Genomic DNA, 18,778 nt, shown 5'->3' on the forward strand with positions numbered 1-18,778 from the left:
CCTTGCGGTGACCTCCAGTATTGAGTGTTTTGCCACGCCATGCTTCTGTCGTTTGCAGCAAGTACATATATTTGTAAAGCACCTTGAGTTGCTATTTGTATGTATGAAAGGTGCTATATAAATAAAGTTTGATTTGATTTTGATTTGATACAAATGTATATACTATAGCAGAAGGCTGACATGTGCACAGCAAGTATATCCCAGCCCTAAGCCTGTGGTAGTGAAGCTAAAGCAATGGCTAAGGGTCACCCAAGCTATCACTAACAATGAGCTTTATAAAAAAAAAAGGAAAGCTTTAAGCTTATTCGTGAAGAAAGAGTGAGTGTTTGCTCTCCAAATCAGAAGCTGGTTCTACAAGAAGGGGACTGAAGATTGACTCTCGTTCTACTTTTGGGAAATCTGAGAACCACAAGTAAATCTACAAGACATGATGGACCTTGGTCAGCAAGGGTTTTAGATGTGAGTAGAAGAATTTTTAATTTATCCTGGGTTTAACAGAGAGTCACCGAAGAGAAGCTACAGTCTGAGACATATCTCTTCAGTTAATACTCATCACAACCTTCACTGCAGCATTTTTGGATCAGCAGCTTTTCAGAGCATTTTGGGGCAGATAACAGGGAAATGGAGTGTTCTACTCTTGAAGTAACAAATGCTTGGACTACTTTTTCTGCATCACTTATTATGTGAACAAAGGTGGACCTAGAAACCTAATTTAGGGCAGATCCTGATTATCCAGAATAATTACATAGCTAGCATAGTTTTAAGGCATTTGATCTGACCAACGGATCAGTTTTATCAGGCTTCATGGTTAAACACAGGTGAGTATCAACTGCATGACAATTCATGCCATGATGATCTGAAATTACCTGCCAGAATCATATACAACATGAGAAGTGTTGGTCCAAGCACAGAACCCTGATTAACTCTGTGATTTACTCTTATGGGATGTAGACTTTTTGCATGAACAAACTGGAATCTGTCAAATAAATATGATGTATACCAGTTTAATGCAGATTCTTTAATACCAACAATATGTCCAAGCCTCTGTCGCAGAATATTCTGATTGATTGACTCAAATGCAACACTGAAATCTGAAAGGACAAGTACAGACAGAAGACCTTTATCTGAAGCCATGAGGAGTTCACTGGTGACTTTCACCACTGCTGTTTCTGTGCTATGCTCTGAATCCTGATTGAAACTCTTCAAATAGACTATTTCTGCTCAAACAGGCACATAGTTGAGTCGAAAAGAATTTTCAAGAATTTTGGAAGTAAAGGGGAGGTTGGATATAGGTTCATAGTTAGCTAACTTACTATGGAAAAATCTAAAAAAAAACAATAAGATTGGGGTGAAGTCTAACATAAACTGAGGATTTGGATTTTAATATTATTCTCATTAGCTCAGATAGCTCAATATGAAAAGTGGTTCTACAGGTTCTACACACATAACTAAAGCTGCTGTACTTTATGAGACACTATCAATAGTGGGAAGGATGTTATGCATATCTTCACTAATAGAAACAACTTTATTTGTAAAGGAACTCAAGACATTACAGCCGAGAGTTAAAGGACAACATGGCTCAACAGAGCTATAACTCTCTGTCAGCCTGGCTACTGAGATAAAAGGAGACCTGGGGTTGTTCTCGTTCTTTTTTTTTATCAGCAATGAATAATAAGCACTTACCTTTGCAAAGCTTTCTTTTATACTATTAAACTTTCTTTCCAGACCAGGTAAAACTGTTGTAAATTAGATGGAAACTCTTGCTCTTTCAACAAAATGACAAACTTGTGTAGTAAAAACCAGGTGGCTGCCCTCTGTTGTGTTAGCACACGGCATTGTAAAAAGTAAAAATGAAATTGATTCCTTTAATTTGGAAACAACCCTGTCTAAAAAGCATCCACAAAAAAAAGTTTATTTTTGTGTTATATAGTTAAGTCATTTAAACTGAAAAATTATTAATAAATGATCAAAGAAGACAGGTTTAGGAGAAAAAACTTGTTTACTTTAGATTCCACGTGTCAGAACAAAATCAAGAGTATGATCAAGAGCAAGTAGATCTGTGTATATTTCATGAAAAAAAAAATTAGATCCAGTAAGGTTCAGGTGGATGATACATAAATAACATAAGTGGGTTTGCTACTTTTTTACTTTGTGTGAGTGAAACTGAGAATTAGCCAATTAGAATCAAAAGAACTTTAACTAATCTTGGGTCTATGACTAATTAATAACCCTGATTGGAAGTTAGCTGCCACTCCTCCTCAGTCTGTGAGCATGGAAATTTAAATAGCAATAGAAAGTAATTCATTATTGCTAATATGATCCTCCTGTGTTTCTGTAAGACAAAATAAATATGTTGATCACCAATTAAGTCATCGATTAAGAAGACGTTTAATGGTTTTAACATTAAACATTTATTTTTACTGTTTTTAACCCATAATTGCGGGTTATGGGAGGGTGGAAGCAGGTGGGAAGCTGCAGAAAAGCGTGTAATTGCCTCCTGAGTTGTCGTTGTTTTGGATGACTAACAAATTCATTCGTATAAGACATGAGAGCTGCGCCATCCAAATCAAATGAAATTTAAGCGTCATGGCAGTCGCAGTTACAATGCTGTCAACCGGTCTGAGTGGCTGGCTTTGAAGGCCATCTGCTGATGGGAGCCAGGCGTTTTGGAAAGGCTCAAATCAGTGGAGATAACTACTGATCTGTTTGTTTGTTGTTGGCATTTCCAGGGCTGTCCAAATTAAACAGTAAAATGTCCATATAATGACATTTATTGTTGTTTAGGTTCTACAAAGCTTTTAAATGTTTTTTTTTTATTATTTTTTTTTAATTACCAACACACATACAGCACTTCTTATTATTTGTATTTCTTTACAATCACACGATGGGCATATCAGAGGCAATGTAGGTGCTCAGTCTCTTAGTCAAGTACAATTCAAAATACATGGAGGAGCTGGGAATCAAACCACAGATCTTTTTAAACAAACCTAAATACTCTAAGACCTGAACCATGGTTTCTCCATGAGTCCAAACCTGATGCAACATACTGTATATGTACTTTTACCCTTCAAGCCTGATGAAACAGGGACCCCATCGCCATTTTCAACATTTTCTAAAACATATGAACACGTACTGTAGTCTGTTCAAAAAAAAAAAGAAAAGAAGGTTTTTTAATGCAGTAATTGAAATAGTTTTTGTTTGTTTGCTTTGCTGGTGGTATTATAAATGCAGTGCTGTCAAATCTAAGAATCTTCACTCATTTACCTTTTATGTCATTGACAATTTTTTTAACTCACCAGGGTTTTTTTCATTGTGACTCACTCTTGGCGTAAATATATAAAATGTGTGCTGCCTCACAGCTTTTAGTAGTCATTTGAAGAGTTCAGTGGGACCAGATGAAAGTCCTAGTTTTTCTTATTAAATAGAGCTTAAATGTAATTTGTGCTGAATGTTCAAAATAATGTCTGGCTTTCTTTCTAACTGAATACTAAATGTGTCAGTACTGAAAATGTTCTTTGTCAGTCTTTAAACAACCCTGTAAACTAGCAGTATGGCTGTGAAACTTCAGATTTTTTTATGCTTAGAATAAAAACCCAGCAGGCCTGTGCTGTTGGAGACAACCTCATGCCAAAATGCCCTTGGCACAATAAATCATCTGCGATGACAACCACTGCTCATTCTCTATCTCCATGCAGACCAAAATAACCCATTCTTTCTAAAGTTGTAACATTTGCCAACAGCTACTTAGATTTCATGGTCATTAGTCGGAATGAAGACATCAGAATTTGGAGAAGTAGTTGCAGTTCAGTTGATTCAAAAAGAAGAGGAGAAAGCATGCTATTTTGCACTGATGGATAGTTTTTGAACCTGTCCAACTACTGGGAGTTGATCAGAATGAAAGCAACTAGTATGTCAGTAGATGAAATAAAGGATGACACTCAACAGTATACAGTACTGTATACACACAAGCTGAAGTGTGACAGACATGTTGATGTAAAGCCATTGATAAAGCCATTTTTTTCTTCAATAGTTATCCACCATTCCCAAACCCACTTAGCCCCATCCATTTTCATTGATGTGAGTGTGTATACCTTGTGGATGTCTTATAATCATGCTGACAGTGGCAGGGTGTAAACAACCTGCCTGTTTTTGTTTTATCTGATATTATTATGCAGCTCTGTTAACACACCATTGGAGCTAATGTCTTTACAATAAGAAGCAGAAAAGCTTGCAGTGTGCTTCGATTTGTTCTCTTGTGTCAACATCTGCAGTCAATATGTGTTTGTGTCAAATGCAGTCACCGGTAATGATTTAGGCCTGTCACACTTAACTCGCTGCATGGTTGTATGTTTTAAAAAGTACATGTTTTTGTGCAGTGCTATTCATTTTGATTGTTTGGCATATCATTAGATTTGTTAATGAATTACAATTACAATCACCTTAGCAGATTCTGCAGGCCTCCGTTGTACTGCATCAGCTACTTGTGTATAGGCACTTGGTTACCTCTTGTTTAAAGCTATGCAGCTCTGCAATGCTGTATGGGAATATGCTGAAGTGAAGCATGAATTATTGTGACATTATGCAAACAATTACTCCCAAGATACATATGCCTACATTGCACACACTCCAGGACAGTGAGCAAACACAGAAACCCACTTGCACTTCTAGTCCCATGAGTCCTGTCTCACAGACATGTTGCATGACAGCCTCTGCTCATGTATTCCCTAGAGTGAAGTAAGCCTCAGATCATGAAAGTGATCATAAACATATACCACATATAGATATATTTGGCATTCAAACACACAATGTGCATATAATAGAGGAGAGCACACTCCCATACAATATCACTAGAATGTCAAATGATTATAAATTGATCACTTTACAGTAACTGCATCACTTCTATGTAAAATCAAACCTTTTTTTTTACCATATTAAAGATAAAGACTATACAATATAGGTTCAACAAATGTCATGACACTTTTTTAGACACTGAGATTAATTTGTTTTATTTTCCAGGACTGCTTTGGGTGAAAGGGATCATGCTTATATGCCAAGTAAAAAAGTGGGCAAATCATAAAGAGACATTGAGTCTGAGTGGGCTGTGTTCCATGCTTTATTGTTAAGGTAGCCAACCAGGGCTTTAGCTGTAAGGTTGTCGGTGCCTGCCATTGAAGAAATCCCTGAACTCGTTGGTGGACACCAGCAGTGAGGGATGTCGCCAAGCTGAAGAAGGAGTCCTATTGGGCTTTCTGGCCTGTGGGACTCCAGAGGCAACGCCTCTGCAGCATTGCATGGACATAGGGGACAGTTCCTCTGGACTGGCAGACTGGGATGGTAGTCCCCCTCTTAAAAAAGGGGAACCGAAGGGTGTGGTCCAACCACAGGGGAATGGGAGTTTGCTCAACCAGTCTACATGTGCTTTGTGGACTTGGAGAAGGTGTTTGACTGTGTCCCCACGGGGGACTCCTGTGCTTTGGGAATGAATTTCTAGGTGCAGCTGAGGTGTTGAGAGGATCCGGTTTGGTGGTCTCAGGATTGGATCTCTGCTCTTAGCAGATGATGTGGTTCTATTGGCTTCATCAGGCCGTGATCTTCAGCTCTCGCTGGAGCGATTCGCAGCCGAGTGTGAAGTGGCTGGGATGAGAATCATCACCTCCAAATCCGAGACCATGGTCCTCAGCCAGAAAAGGGTGGAGTGCTTTCTATGAGTCGGGATTGAGGTCCTGCCCCAAGTGGGGGAGTTCAAGTATCTCAGGGCCTTGTTCCCGAGTGAGGGAAAGATGGAGCGGGAAATCAACATCGGTGCAACATCTGCAGTGATGCGGACTCTGCATCGGTCTGTCGTGGAGAAGAAGTAGCTGAGCCAAAAGGCAATGCTCTAGGTTTACCGGTCAGTCTACCTTCCTACCCTCATTTATGGTCACGAGCTGTGGGTAGTGACAAATTAGTTTTCTCCACAGGATCGCCGGGCTCTCCCTTAGAGATAGGGTGAGAAGCTCAGTGGTCCAGGAGGGGCTCCGAGAAGAGCCGCTCCTCTGCATCGAGAGGAGCCAGATGAGGTGACTCGGGCATCTGGTCAGGATGCCTCCTGGACGCCTCCCTGGTGAGGTGTTCTGGGTACGTCCCACTGGTAAGAGGCCCGGGGAAGACCCAGGACTTATACATCTCTCGGCTGGCCTGGAAACGCCTCGGTACCCCCCGGACGAGCCGATGAATGTGGCTGAGCAGAGGGAAGTCTGGGTATCCCTGCTTAGGCAGCTGCCCCCATGACCCGACCCCAGATAAGCAGCAGAAAATGGATGGATGGACAACTTACCTCAGTGTGGAATTGTATTGTTTAATCTGCATATAGACTGTTAATATGTATTTTTGTCAATGTGCTATAAATTTTGTCCATCTGCAAATCTATTTTTTACATTCACCGTGGGGTGAAGGTCTTACACACCCCTATGATCTTTAATATTGTTATTAGGGGAAGCAGTGACCCCAGGCTCGGCACCACTGATTTATAAAATCCCAATCTGTCGAAAGTAGTCTACTTAAAGGAAACCAACAAATCTTAAGTTCGGACTGACATCTGTTTTAACTGGTTTGTGGGTTAGAGAACAAGACAGGGACACAACAAGGTCAAACACACAAAAGACAGAGAGTGACGAGAAGTACTTAGGGCATCATAGGATGTCCACCTTAAACAAAAAAGCAAGTTAAGTATTTGTAAGTGAGAGAATTTTTCTTAACAGAAACTACCGATGGTGTATAATGATGTTCATTGTTATTACCCACTGTGTCCTGTTCATGATTGCAGGCTGGAACCTATGCCAATTGAGTGAGAAGCTGAGTAAACACTGGAAAAATTGCCAGCCCATCAAATTTCCAGCTAACAGACACCCATGCACACTCATTCATTCTCTGTACTGCTTCAGCCATTTAAGGGTAACAGAAAAGCTGGAGCCTATCCTAGCAATTAACAGGCAAGATGCAGGTAAGACTTGGGACAGGTCGTCAGTCCATTCCAGCCCATGCACACTCACACTTGCTTAAAATGAGGGAGGAAAGACTACAAACAAAAGACCCCACCCATCATTTAAACCAAAAAACCTTTTCTCTTTTTGGTACGACTTTAAAATATTAAAAAATTCCAACTGGTAAGTGACATTGTACAGGGTTTACTTGCTTTAGCAAACATGATAATATAGAATATGTCAACAGTTTTATATTAGACATGAAAATGAATGTGTGCAGTAAACCACTGATCCTATTGAGTTTGTCGTAAACTGGGCATTTTAATCTAGCTTTGTTTTGCTATTTACTTTGTAGCTATTCTGGTCAGCTTCTCTGTCTTGTCACTGTAAATGAACTTGTCCAAACTGTTCTGAGAACATAGTCTAAATTTGTCCTCTGTCTCTCTTGACCCACTCAGAATGGCAAAGTGCCATTAACAAATAGACCAACAAAAAACTATGGCACTTTTATTAAGTCATGCCTCTCATTTTTAATCAGTCCTCGTGGATTCTTTGTATATAAAAATAAGAAAATGGCAGTGCTTTTTTAATTTGCTTCTGAATCAGTTGCCTTTATATTTACAGATCCAGCAAGAGGCTGTCAGTCTTCCTTTTAATCAGAAAAACTGATTTCAGTGGCAATTATTATAATTACTGATTGCGTCAGATGGATATCAGCATTTAAGCCTCTTTTTTTGTTTTGTTTTTTTTCTTCATCTTTTTACTTACTACCAGTTGCAAATGAACTGTGAAACTTTTTGCAGGTCAGTAGAGACAGCTTTAGTATTCAGCCTCAGATTAATGAGACTTAACACATCGGTTCAGTCACATACATTATTATCAGTGTGTGTAGGCTGTAATTATATTATGTAACATCAAGAATTCAGTTTCTTGTCACCAGGTCTTTGGTGAGCAAGGCTTTCTAATTATATAAGATAGCACTTCCACTCCCTCGGTAGTTCACACCACAGGGCTTGAGGATGAGATTGATTTAAGTGTGAAACCAGCAATTTCAATTGCCACGAACCTAGACAAGCAGACAGATTGGCTGTGGTGTAATTTGGTGTCCTGCTGCCCTGAGTGAATAAAAGAGCTAGTAGATGGTAAAATGGACTTGTACCTATATAGCGCTTTTCCAGTCAGTTTGACCACTCAAAGCACTTTACACTACTTATCACATTCACCCATTCACACCCCGATAGGTAACATGGGGTTAAGTGTCTTGCCCAAGGACACTTCGGCATGTAGTCAGTGGAAGCCTGGAATCGATCCACCTACCTTCCCGGTCAAAAGATGACTGCTCTTCCTCCTGAGCTACAGCCGCCACACAAACTGCCAGACAAACATGATGCTCTTTATTTTGCTGCTGACAGACGCATATACATAAATGTTTAGCATGCAGAAACATGCACATGTATTCAAACTAGTAAATAAAAAAAGTAGAATCTGAAACTGAAAAGGTGCTGATGTTTGTTTCGTTTTATGCTAATTAATGTCAAAACAAACATCAAATAAGTGAGGAGTTTTTTATTTTTTATGAAGAGAAAAAGTGTTTGATTTTATAACTTTGAACATGAACAGAAAAAAAAAATTGCAAACAGATGAAGCCACTTTTAAGATAGTCCGGGAATAAACATGATACAGCTTGTTAATCGGTGCATATATTTAACAATGTGTGGTTTTTATCTGCTGCAGTGTGTATGAGTTGTAGCATCCTAAAGAATGAAAAATCCAAATGATTTCATACCCAACACTCATAATGTTAAGGCTGGATGTAACATAGTAACTTTCTAAGACTCCCCACTGACTACTTATGGGCTCGACACACAGGAGGTCATGTCTATGGAACTTGCACAATGAGGCGAAAATCACTGCCCTCCTCCAACCAAGCGACAGGCAACATTCGTGCATGTGAAATGTTGCACTCGTTCACATAGACTTGCACACGGGGCCTTGCACAAAAAAATAGAAAAATGTTCAACTTTTGTCACTGTCATATGGCAGTACAACCAACCAGTGAGGCTTCATTGGCTGATCAATGAGCTGAGAGCAGGTCAGACAGTGAAGTCTGCAAACACCTTCAACTTGGAGGTACAGATCATTTTAGCTGTGTCTGACTTTCCCATACTTTACAATACTTCACACAAAGATTATAGAGATCTAAATGATAAGGCAGCCGCATGGTGCCAGGGTGAATTTGTCCAAATGTAGGTCCTGGCTTTATTTGGATCAGCCTGGAGGTCTGTTTCCTTGTTTGTAAAATAGGATGAACCCAGGGTTGTCTTTATTTTTTGTACAATAGAGTCAACAGGAAGATTTCTGCCAGTTCGAGCAAAATCTTCTGACTCTTCATGTCTTGTCTTTCACTAACTGCTTTGAAAATATCATAACCAATCAAATTTCGAGGAGAAAGGTGATCTGAGAGGGTAATGCATGACACTACCGCTGTCGCTGCTGTTTGTTGCGTTTTATGTTGGGTTTCACCTGGATGGAGATGAGTTTCGTCTGTCGCTGTCAATGGTTGCCTCCCGTGTGTCAAGCCCATTACAACTGAGGGAGCATTTTCAGTGATAGTTGAAATGTTTTTAAGAACCAGGAAAACAAAGTCCAGTTGCCTTAACTCAAGTTCTTACCGTGCCCTGGATGGCTGAGAAGCTACAGCAACAACTTTCTAACACATTATACCATCACAACTTATTAAAGTCATACTAAAGACATTTCTGACCTTAACACTCTGTCCTTCTGACTTCTTTTGATGACACAGACACTTATTATGCCTATTCCTGGTGATGCTGTTGCCATGCAGCACCCTAAGGCTGAAAAATTGCACTTCAAAACTTTTTTTCCAGGCCGGGGCATCACATGACGTCTGTGTTTTGCTGTTTGGCACTGTGTCACATGCCAGCAACTGGATATCATGGATAACCTCCATGGTTAATACAGCAAAGAAACACAAGAGGACATACTCAGAGGAAGCTTTAAAAAGAAAGATAGAAAGTGACAGAGTTAAATTCCAAAGAGCTCAGAGGAGACAGAATGCAAGATGCACACGAAATTAGCCTTCACTAGTGGGCGCCAAAGTGCAAAAATCTGTCAAATTTTAAAGTGTTGCTTTGAGTATTGCAAATACTTTGCAATGAGAAATAAAAAACAAATGTAAAAATACACATTAGAACATGTGCAGAACATGTTCAGGTTTCATCTGTTAGTGATGTGGTCCTGTTAACTATGATAATGCTAATCATAAGAATGAGGTAGTTGCCTTTTGTGTGGACTGTGGACTTCAGTCCAAGTCATAATTTACTCATTCCTGTTGATGCAGATTTTAAAATACTTTATCCCATCACCACCTCTTTATAAATAATATTCCCAAGAAGTGGTGATTTTTTATTGCCTCTTCAGCTTGAACAAGAACACAAAGTCACACTTGATTTGTCATCCCTATCAGTCTAACCATACAAAGCTAATCCTGAGAAATATTACATACAAGCCATGCGAGTCCAACATAGTGAGGTAGCTGCAGAGTAAATGGGAAGATGTTGTTAAATGTGCTGTAGGGAATCAGTTTGTCCATTTTTAACAGATTCTGTAAGCCAGAGATGTGACAGGATCAGTTCAATGAGACATAGGATGCAAAATACATAAAACTCTGTAACTGTATGCATAAAAGTAGAAATAGTAAATGGACTTGTACTTATATAGCACTTTTCCAGTCAGCTTGATCACTCAAAGTGCTTTACACTACATGTCACATTCAGTCATTCGCACACACACTCATACCCTGATAGGCACATCTGGAGACAACAAGGGTTAAGCGTCTTACCCAAGGACACTTCGACATGTAGTCAGGGAAAGCCTGGAATCCATCCACTGACCTTCTGGTTGGAAGACGACTGCTCTTCCTCCTGAGCTACAGCTGCCCAGAAGTGTGTGTGATGTGATTTCTACCTCCAAATATAACCAAGAAATTAGTCAACACTCCCATTAACAGCCCATTAAATGGCTTTTATGTAAACTATAACGACCACTCTGGTGGATTTTTATCTTTTTTGGCAAGTAGGAATACCTCCCGTTTCATTATGGTGTCTTCAAAGAGGGTTATACTTACTAAGGTCCTGAGAATAGTTCATATGCACATGCTGCCTGCTGATGATAACCTTCTAAGAAGTTTTTTTGTAAAGCTCCAAATTCATAAGTCATGTACATGACTTCTTTTTCTTATGCTTCCTAAAGATGAAATACTGTATGTGAGATGCTGCTTTCAACATCAGCAGGCAAGTACAAGACTCTTAGCTTTCAGAACATTTCCATATATTTCCATGAACATTCTTGGACACTTTAAACACAACATCTGACAAAAAAGTGACAGAAACACAAAGACACCCATTTTTGTAAGATGCTGTATGTTTGTCATATTTGTTCTCAGGTATTAACATTGTTGCTGAAAGTAGAGACTGACATTTGAGTAAATAATAATAGACAATGTGAAGGGCAGCTTACTCTAAACCTGCTCAGCCTCTTCAATTTGTTTTCCCATCAGCATAAACTGAAATCTTTCATTTAATGGCTCACTTTGGTTGAGTGGTGTGGTACATTTTACACAGTTTTACAGAAATAATTGGTAAGGTTTAGTTTTAAAATTTGCCCGCCATGCATACATGAAAAAGCCAGTAGAAAGGTGACGGAAGTGATAATTATATGGAGAGCGCTTCAGTCAATGCCCCACAGGAGAGTTTGAAATGCATATAGGTTGCTCACTTATTTTGTGTCCTTTGAAAGGCATCCAAGTGCATAACCTGACCCATAGCAGTATCTTAGTTGATGTAGTCATTAAGCCCCATAAAACTTTCTAATAGTACTTAGTGCCTGTTTCTGTGTTGGCATGTTTTCAAGAAAAACAAAAAATTATCCATATTGAGAGCATGATAGGGCAGATTGATTAGCCAGATTGAGTCCTGGTCAGAATAACTCAGACACTCAGACCCAGAAACCATTTTGTTTAGTTTTTAGTGTAATATGACCATTATTAAGCAATTAACGTAACAAAGAAGGGCCTAGTTGTTCCCTTTTTTCATGATTTTCCACATAAAATATTACACACTACTACATGGCACTCAGCAAAGATGTTAATGAGCCATATTGATTGTAATGATTAAATAAGCTGAAAAGGCATTAGAAAAGCTTTGTTTGAGCAGCTGTTTGTGTGTTTGTACTTAGTGATGAAGGCTTAAACACATGCAGCTGACCAAAAATAAAAATTAAGACGATAAGAAGAGGCCAGGTGCTGCTTATCAAATGCACATGATTAACTCCTGATCAACAAGGGCAACCAGTTATGTAAAAGCCATTCCCAAACAATTTGGAGTCAATCATTCTACAGTGAGAAAGATCATTCATACAGTGTAAAACATTCAGAATGGCTGCCAATCTTTCCTGGAGTTGGCATCCCAGCACGTTCACTCCCAAGGTCAACCTGTGCAATCTAGAGAAACTGCCAAAAGCCTGAATGCTGAAGCCATATTAAAAAAACAAAAGGAGTTGTGTGAGAAACACTCAACATATCCCATTGTTCCATAGCTGAGAGACATATTTGACCAAAATAGCTTGCAGTTATTGTTTTCTGGCTTGTTGTATGATTGAACTTAAACTAAGCTCAACCATTTACAGATGGCTTTATATTTGAAGTTAAAATACTTTGGGATACAAAACTATTCTTACCAGAACTCTTTTTGCCAACCATTGTAGGGCGCTGGGTTAATGCTGAGTGATGCAAATGGGAGGAAGGTGTTAATGGCCACAATTCTTCACATATTTTTTGGATTTTCAGGCATTAGATATTGTTGTAAAGTTCAAAAACCCACCTTTTCAGAATTTGTAAATAACTCAAAATGCCCTTGTAAGATTTTTTTTTTCTTATGGCTAAACATATTTACATTAAACAAAACTTATTTTTTGTGCAAATAGCAAAAATTTGGTACATTGACACCAGAAAAAAAGATTTATTTAGAATTTTAAATTTCTGCAAATTTTAAGACGTTGCACAGTTTTTACTTTAATGCCAGATTACCTGACCTGCAGGTTCTGCTTTTCCACCAGGTATTTTCAATATTGGTTAACAATATAGAATTTTTTATTTATTTATTTATTTTGTTAGTTTTGTTTTTCCATGCTTCTTCAGAACATAATTTCTTTAATAGTTTTGCCATATGTGGGCACAAACTTATTTAGCTTTGGATTGTTTGCACATCACATTGAAATAACATCAGTCGCTGTGACAGGTTAACTTTGTGTAACACCTGAATTTTTCAAGACATGTTCTGCAGAAACTCCATTGGAGAAAGCAGCATTCACTCCAGACTGCCAGTGAAGATTGTCCGACCACTTACACTGTAATCAAGCTGGAAAATGACTGAGTGAGACTAAATGTGAAGACAGCAAGTAATCCTATGAAGAATTTATTACAAGCCAGCGAGTGTGTTGATAAGCCTTGCTGTCTCGCGCTCTTCAGCTAACCTGCACGTTAAATGTCCACTTGCTTGTTGACATGGCGCAAACATACAAAAACATGTAGAATTGATGTCAGCACAAAAAATGTTTATTGACGGGTCCTCCATTATTCTGGAAATGCTTTAGACAAAAACATACTTTCATAGCAAACATTTTGCTTCATATTCTGCCTCCAGTGCACACACCATGTCAGTATTTCTGGTTTTCAGATGTAAGAATCCGGCTATGACCAAGCATGTGTGAATGAGATACCACAGAAAGTCTGGACGTCACATAAACTTAGTGATTTAAGTGTAATTTAAGTCTTACATTGCATACATTTGCATTTCGTTGAGGTGAAACAGATGGGTTTTTTGTTGTGTTTTGTTTTTGATTTTTTTTTTTTTTTTTTTTCCTTTGGTTTTTTGTGTTGTTTTGGGTTTTTTTCTCAAAAACCCTGCACATACGATTTTAATTGTTTGTGTACCGCATAATGTCTGTTATTTTCAAATAATTCAAAAGTGTGAGGAGGAAGGTGGTGAAGAAAAGAGTATGACATTTTTTTCAACTCTTCTTTTAGACAGACATGACAACAACCTTAAAAGAACTCACAGCTTTTCTCTGCCTTTTAGTAAAGTCATTTAATTGGCTGTAGACCTGGCTGTGATACTGCCATGTGATGATATCAGATGAGTGGATATGTCTCATCGTGCGTGTAAGACTTGGTTGTTGTTTATTCATCTGTGTGATCAGCTGGGAAAAGGTCACTTCAAACATGTCCCAGCTCTGTATGAACTGTTGCACAATTATTTCTGATAATAATTAGACTTGAAGTTAAAATAAGTAACCCGCAGTTTTCTTTCTTTAATGGTTGAGTCTGCAGAACATTTACCTTTTAGCAAAACTGTACTTAATTGTGTTTTTGTGCCTTATTAGTTTCACACATTTGTGGCTTGGTTAATTTTATGTCCTACTTCTGTTTAAGCTGTAAAGTAACCTGTTTAACTGGAGAAGTATGCTGCTCCTTTAGTCATGTTTCCCCGTTTTTTCCTGACTGTAGGGTTAAGGTGTTGACATTTCTTTGATCTTGTAGCCTGGTGATGTAGTTTGAATGATGTGGTATATTGAAGTTATTATGCATTTGTATGATTCCCCCCATTTTAAATGGTTGTTTTCCTGTAGGTCTGATGAGTACTGATGCAGTCAGGCTCATACTGCTCTCAAAGAGATAATTTTATGTCAGACTTATAAATAGATTCATTTAAGATTTATTTGTATAGTGCCAATTCACAGCAAAGGCACTTTACAGACTTAATCAGTTCAAGCCCAATTCATTGTGATCCAGTAAAAACAAATCTATTAGTCCATTTGCCAATAAGCAAATGCAATCTCATAACAATTTTCATCCAGAATTGTTTTAATTTTTCACCAAGATCAATGATGGTAAAGTCTAATCCCTGCGTTAAGTCTTTGCACTGCATCCCAAAGATTCTCAAAGGGGTTAAGGCCAACAGTCTGGTTCCCTGGACCACTCTTTACCAATTAAGCCAGATTAATTGTGGTGTTGTTGTTCTTGAATATGCATGCACTAACAGAGAGGGAAAAAAAAATTCACTTGATCTTTCCTTATTATGAATTCGTGTCCAGTCAACTAAGTTTTTTTGTTTGTTTGTTTTTTTCCCATGTTGTTGACTCACTGAATCAACTTCAGATCATTTTAATGCTGCTTTTTTAGACCCAACACTTTCAGTTCTCATCACATTGTGCATTCAAAAAAGTTCTTACTTTCACTATTAAATATTGCAGTAAGTTCTGTTGCTGATTTTCCTCTTTTTTGATTTTATCAAACATTTATGTTATTTCTGATCAAGATCAAAATTTTATTTAACATTTTTTTTTCATTCTCAAAGATGATGGTTCTCCACCATCTTTCCCAGTTAAAAAATGCACTGGGCACAAATTTACTGATGTATACACTTGTATTAATCACAGCAGTACTAACCTATTGATTTGTTCTTTGGCCTGATAGTATAAGATGGGTGATTAATTCAATATCTCTGAAATAGGTTTAGTGCTCAAAGGAAATTGTTAGTTTGACTTCTATGTGGTATCAGTCATCGCAGTCTCATTGTGGAGAAATGAAGTTTTCTGCATAATGCAGATCAGAGCATTAGTCACATAAAATCCCTTTTATAATTTGTTTAGCTAAGCAAGACAGGAATCAGTTCATCTGATTGCATTTCCACATTACAGCAAATATTTCATACAGCATGTGCATAAATCATATCCCAAAGATAACATGTTGTCTCATCATTTTTTAATGATCAGATGCCAAGTTGATTTAATTTGATATGAAACTTACTCTGCTTCTCTGAGAAACTGCTACAGTGACTTGAGTCATTTTATGAAAGCCAAACAAGCAGATGTCTTTGCTGCCTTAAGCAGGATGTTATGACTTTGTCCTTTTACAGCCTTTTTAAAAGTACCTTTGAGTGGCTTAAAAATTTGAAAGCTTTCAAGGTTTTATTATACAGGTGTAATATTTATATCAAACTCACTGATTTAAAACAGAAATATGTTCTTAATATTAAAAGTTGCTCCCAAAGTGTTTGCATTTAATAACACGGTGTTACTTTGTAACTATGCTAGATTAATGGCAAGCAGCGCTCTCAAAACACCACATAAATAGTGGTCTCAATAAATCTCTGCACCATGGTAGCAGCTTTCAGTAGAATTAACTTTTATTGTAGATTTTATTTTTTTTTTAAAAAGGATGTGGGGTCGTAGATCACTAGTGGTGCAAATCACATTGGTTCTTATCTATTTTGGAAAGAATGTTTAAAAGATATTAGGATGGATCAACACAGCATGTATCAACTGTTTTTCTCACTCTTGTAATCCATTGGTATTTTGTCTTCACTTCTCCCCAGCTGCCATCCTTGATGATCCTATGGAGTGCAGCAGAGGAGAACGCCTGGCCATCACCCTGGCCAAAGAAAATATCAACAGAAGCAGCAACCGCTCCACCACTGGTAAACTGGAGGTGGACATCTTTGAACTGCTGAGAGACAGTGAATATGAGATGGGGGAAACAAGTAAGTAACATTAGGATGAAATACCAATTAGCTGATATAGAAAAGTCAGTTTGTATTTTTGCCTGTGGGGGTTTGACCTTGTTGTGTGTATGAGTCTGAGTGTTTCAGTTTGGAGAGAATAGCTGCTGGGATAAGCTCCAGCTCCACACGACCATGCCCTGGAATAAACAGGTATAGAAACAGGATGGATGAAGCCGATCATTTCAAACTGAATACTTTTATATTCAGTGTTATGCACTTATGTTTTTGTTTTGTTCATGTTTTCTACCAAATTATAGAAAATAAGGGCTTTGCATGGCTCAGGAACTCAAAATGATTTGTCCCATTGTTTTGTCATACCTGCAGGGGTCCAAACTTAATTATGTTTTTTAGGCAGAATTTTATTTCCTGATATGTTGGCATCTTTCAATGAGATTTCTGGCACATACATAGCTGATGAAACCTATTTTTACAGAATAATTATGCTGTTATTTAATATTAATGTTACTTGGTAACGTAACAAGTGATGAATGTAATTCACTTTTAACTAAAAAAGGAAAGGAGCACCATGCAAATCTTGGGGCACCTACAAAGATCTGAGCTTTCAGATAATGTTTTACAAAAGAAAAATACCTGGTGATACACATTTAGGAGCTTCATACACTCTTTATACACTTATAAACCATATCCCAACACTGAGCATCTGTAGGCTCCTCTAATTAGCTGTTTTAGTACTCAGGAAAGTAAATTAAGGGATGCTCACAAAGCCGAAGAAAGCAATAACAAGACAGTGCTATAAAGACGCTGTTTCACTTTGGTCTGGAAGACCAAAAACCCTCTGAAAGTAGGATTGCTCAAAAGGAAAAAAAAAATAAACTGAGATTTAAGTGCAAAAGTAAGATTTACAGACGTAAGCACACACTAAAGGCCTGCTCTACTGTGCAGCCACATCTGCACTAATACAGTTTTTTTTTTTTGTTTTTTTCGAGAGTCTTCAGATAAAAACCTTTTGTGTATCTGCACAGGAAAGTCCAACATTTGTCCCTGAAAATCCAAAGATGTACGAGGCCTTTTTGAACCAACTCTTGTGATCTGGTAAAGTTAAAATGTACCCTTTAGTTTAATATAGGCAGAACTTTTGTATGCCACTGTACAAAGGACTTTAAATTTAGAAGCATAAAAAAGGTGTTAAAAATGGACCATTATGATATTATACTGTATAAGTGGCACCATTAACTGGAGAATCCTTTTTTTTATCATTTGCCTTAATGCTGTCACTTGACATATACCCAGAACCACAGCACACTGCACAGTTACCTCACGTCTTAGTATTTACTGATACGTTTTTTTTTTTTTTTTTATGTTTAATGAAACCCTCCAAAATCGATAGTGCACAGTGTGTGTCTTTAGAAAATGACCCATAAAAACTGCTGTGACAAGAAGTGAAGAAATTGATTTTCACTATTATACAATCTCACTCTCACAACTGTCAGCATCAGTGGTGTGGTTTTATCTACAGATATACACAAGTCACTTACCAAACAACAGGACAGTGTGTTATTTTCTCTGGATAAAGACTGCCCCATCCTAAAAGTGCTTGCTTGTGTGATTGTGTGTGCACAGGATTCTCTATGTGTGTGTGTGTGTGTGCAGTAGAATGTGTTGGTGTGTGCAGGCTGGATTGTGCGTATACAGCACAAATGTTTTGTATGCGAAAGTGTGTGTAAGTGATTAGAGTCAGGAATTGGATTAGGGACGGATCAGCAGCCACAGTTGGATGGAAATATCACAGAGGAGCACTACCTGGAAAGAAAAAGTCCTTTCCCCTTCTCCAAGCAACTACTTCTGCCTGTAAAGTACACAACTCCCGAACGATGCTTCTGTTTAAGAGTGGCCGTTCTTTCACTACTATGTTTAAAATCAATGAATACTTTACTTTTAAGCTACCAGGAACACCTGGAAACAGAAACATCTTTTTTATCCCATGAAAGGCTTTTTGTTCCTGGTTCTTCAAGTCTTCAAGTCTTTATTTCCTCTGACTGTCCATCTTTTGCCTCATGACAAGCAAAGCTTTACGGCTACATTTCTGCTCACCCGGAACGCTGTTTTTTGACTTCATCTTCAAATTCGCAGGTGTGTAATAGTCCACGGCCAACCAGAGACAATGCAGACGCTGCAGACCAGATGCCTTCCATTTTGTGTGGCGGATTACATGAA

General features: G+C 38.2%; 1 protein-coding gene across 1 annotated transcript in view; it reads left to right on the forward strand.

The window, feature by feature from the left end:
• The window catches only part of grik4 (glutamate receptor, ionotropic, kainate 4), a 247,302-nt gene that overhangs the window by 99,148 nt on the left and 129,376 nt on the right, over window positions 1-18,778 (forward strand). Inside the window, exon 3 of the mRNA XM_041995316.1 lies at window positions 16,418-16,582. Within this exon, the coding sequence (XP_041851250.1) occupies window positions 16,418-16,582 (165 nt within the window). The remainder of the gene's footprint in view (window positions 1-16,417; window positions 16,583-18,778) is intronic.

This window comes from Melanotaenia boesemani, chromosome 9 (assembly GCF_017639745.1).
Source record: "Melanotaenia boesemani isolate fMelBoe1 chromosome 9, fMelBoe1.pri, whole genome shotgun sequence".
NCBI classification, from domain to species: domain Eukaryota; kingdom Metazoa; phylum Chordata; class Actinopteri; order Atheriniformes; family Melanotaeniidae; genus Melanotaenia; species Melanotaenia boesemani.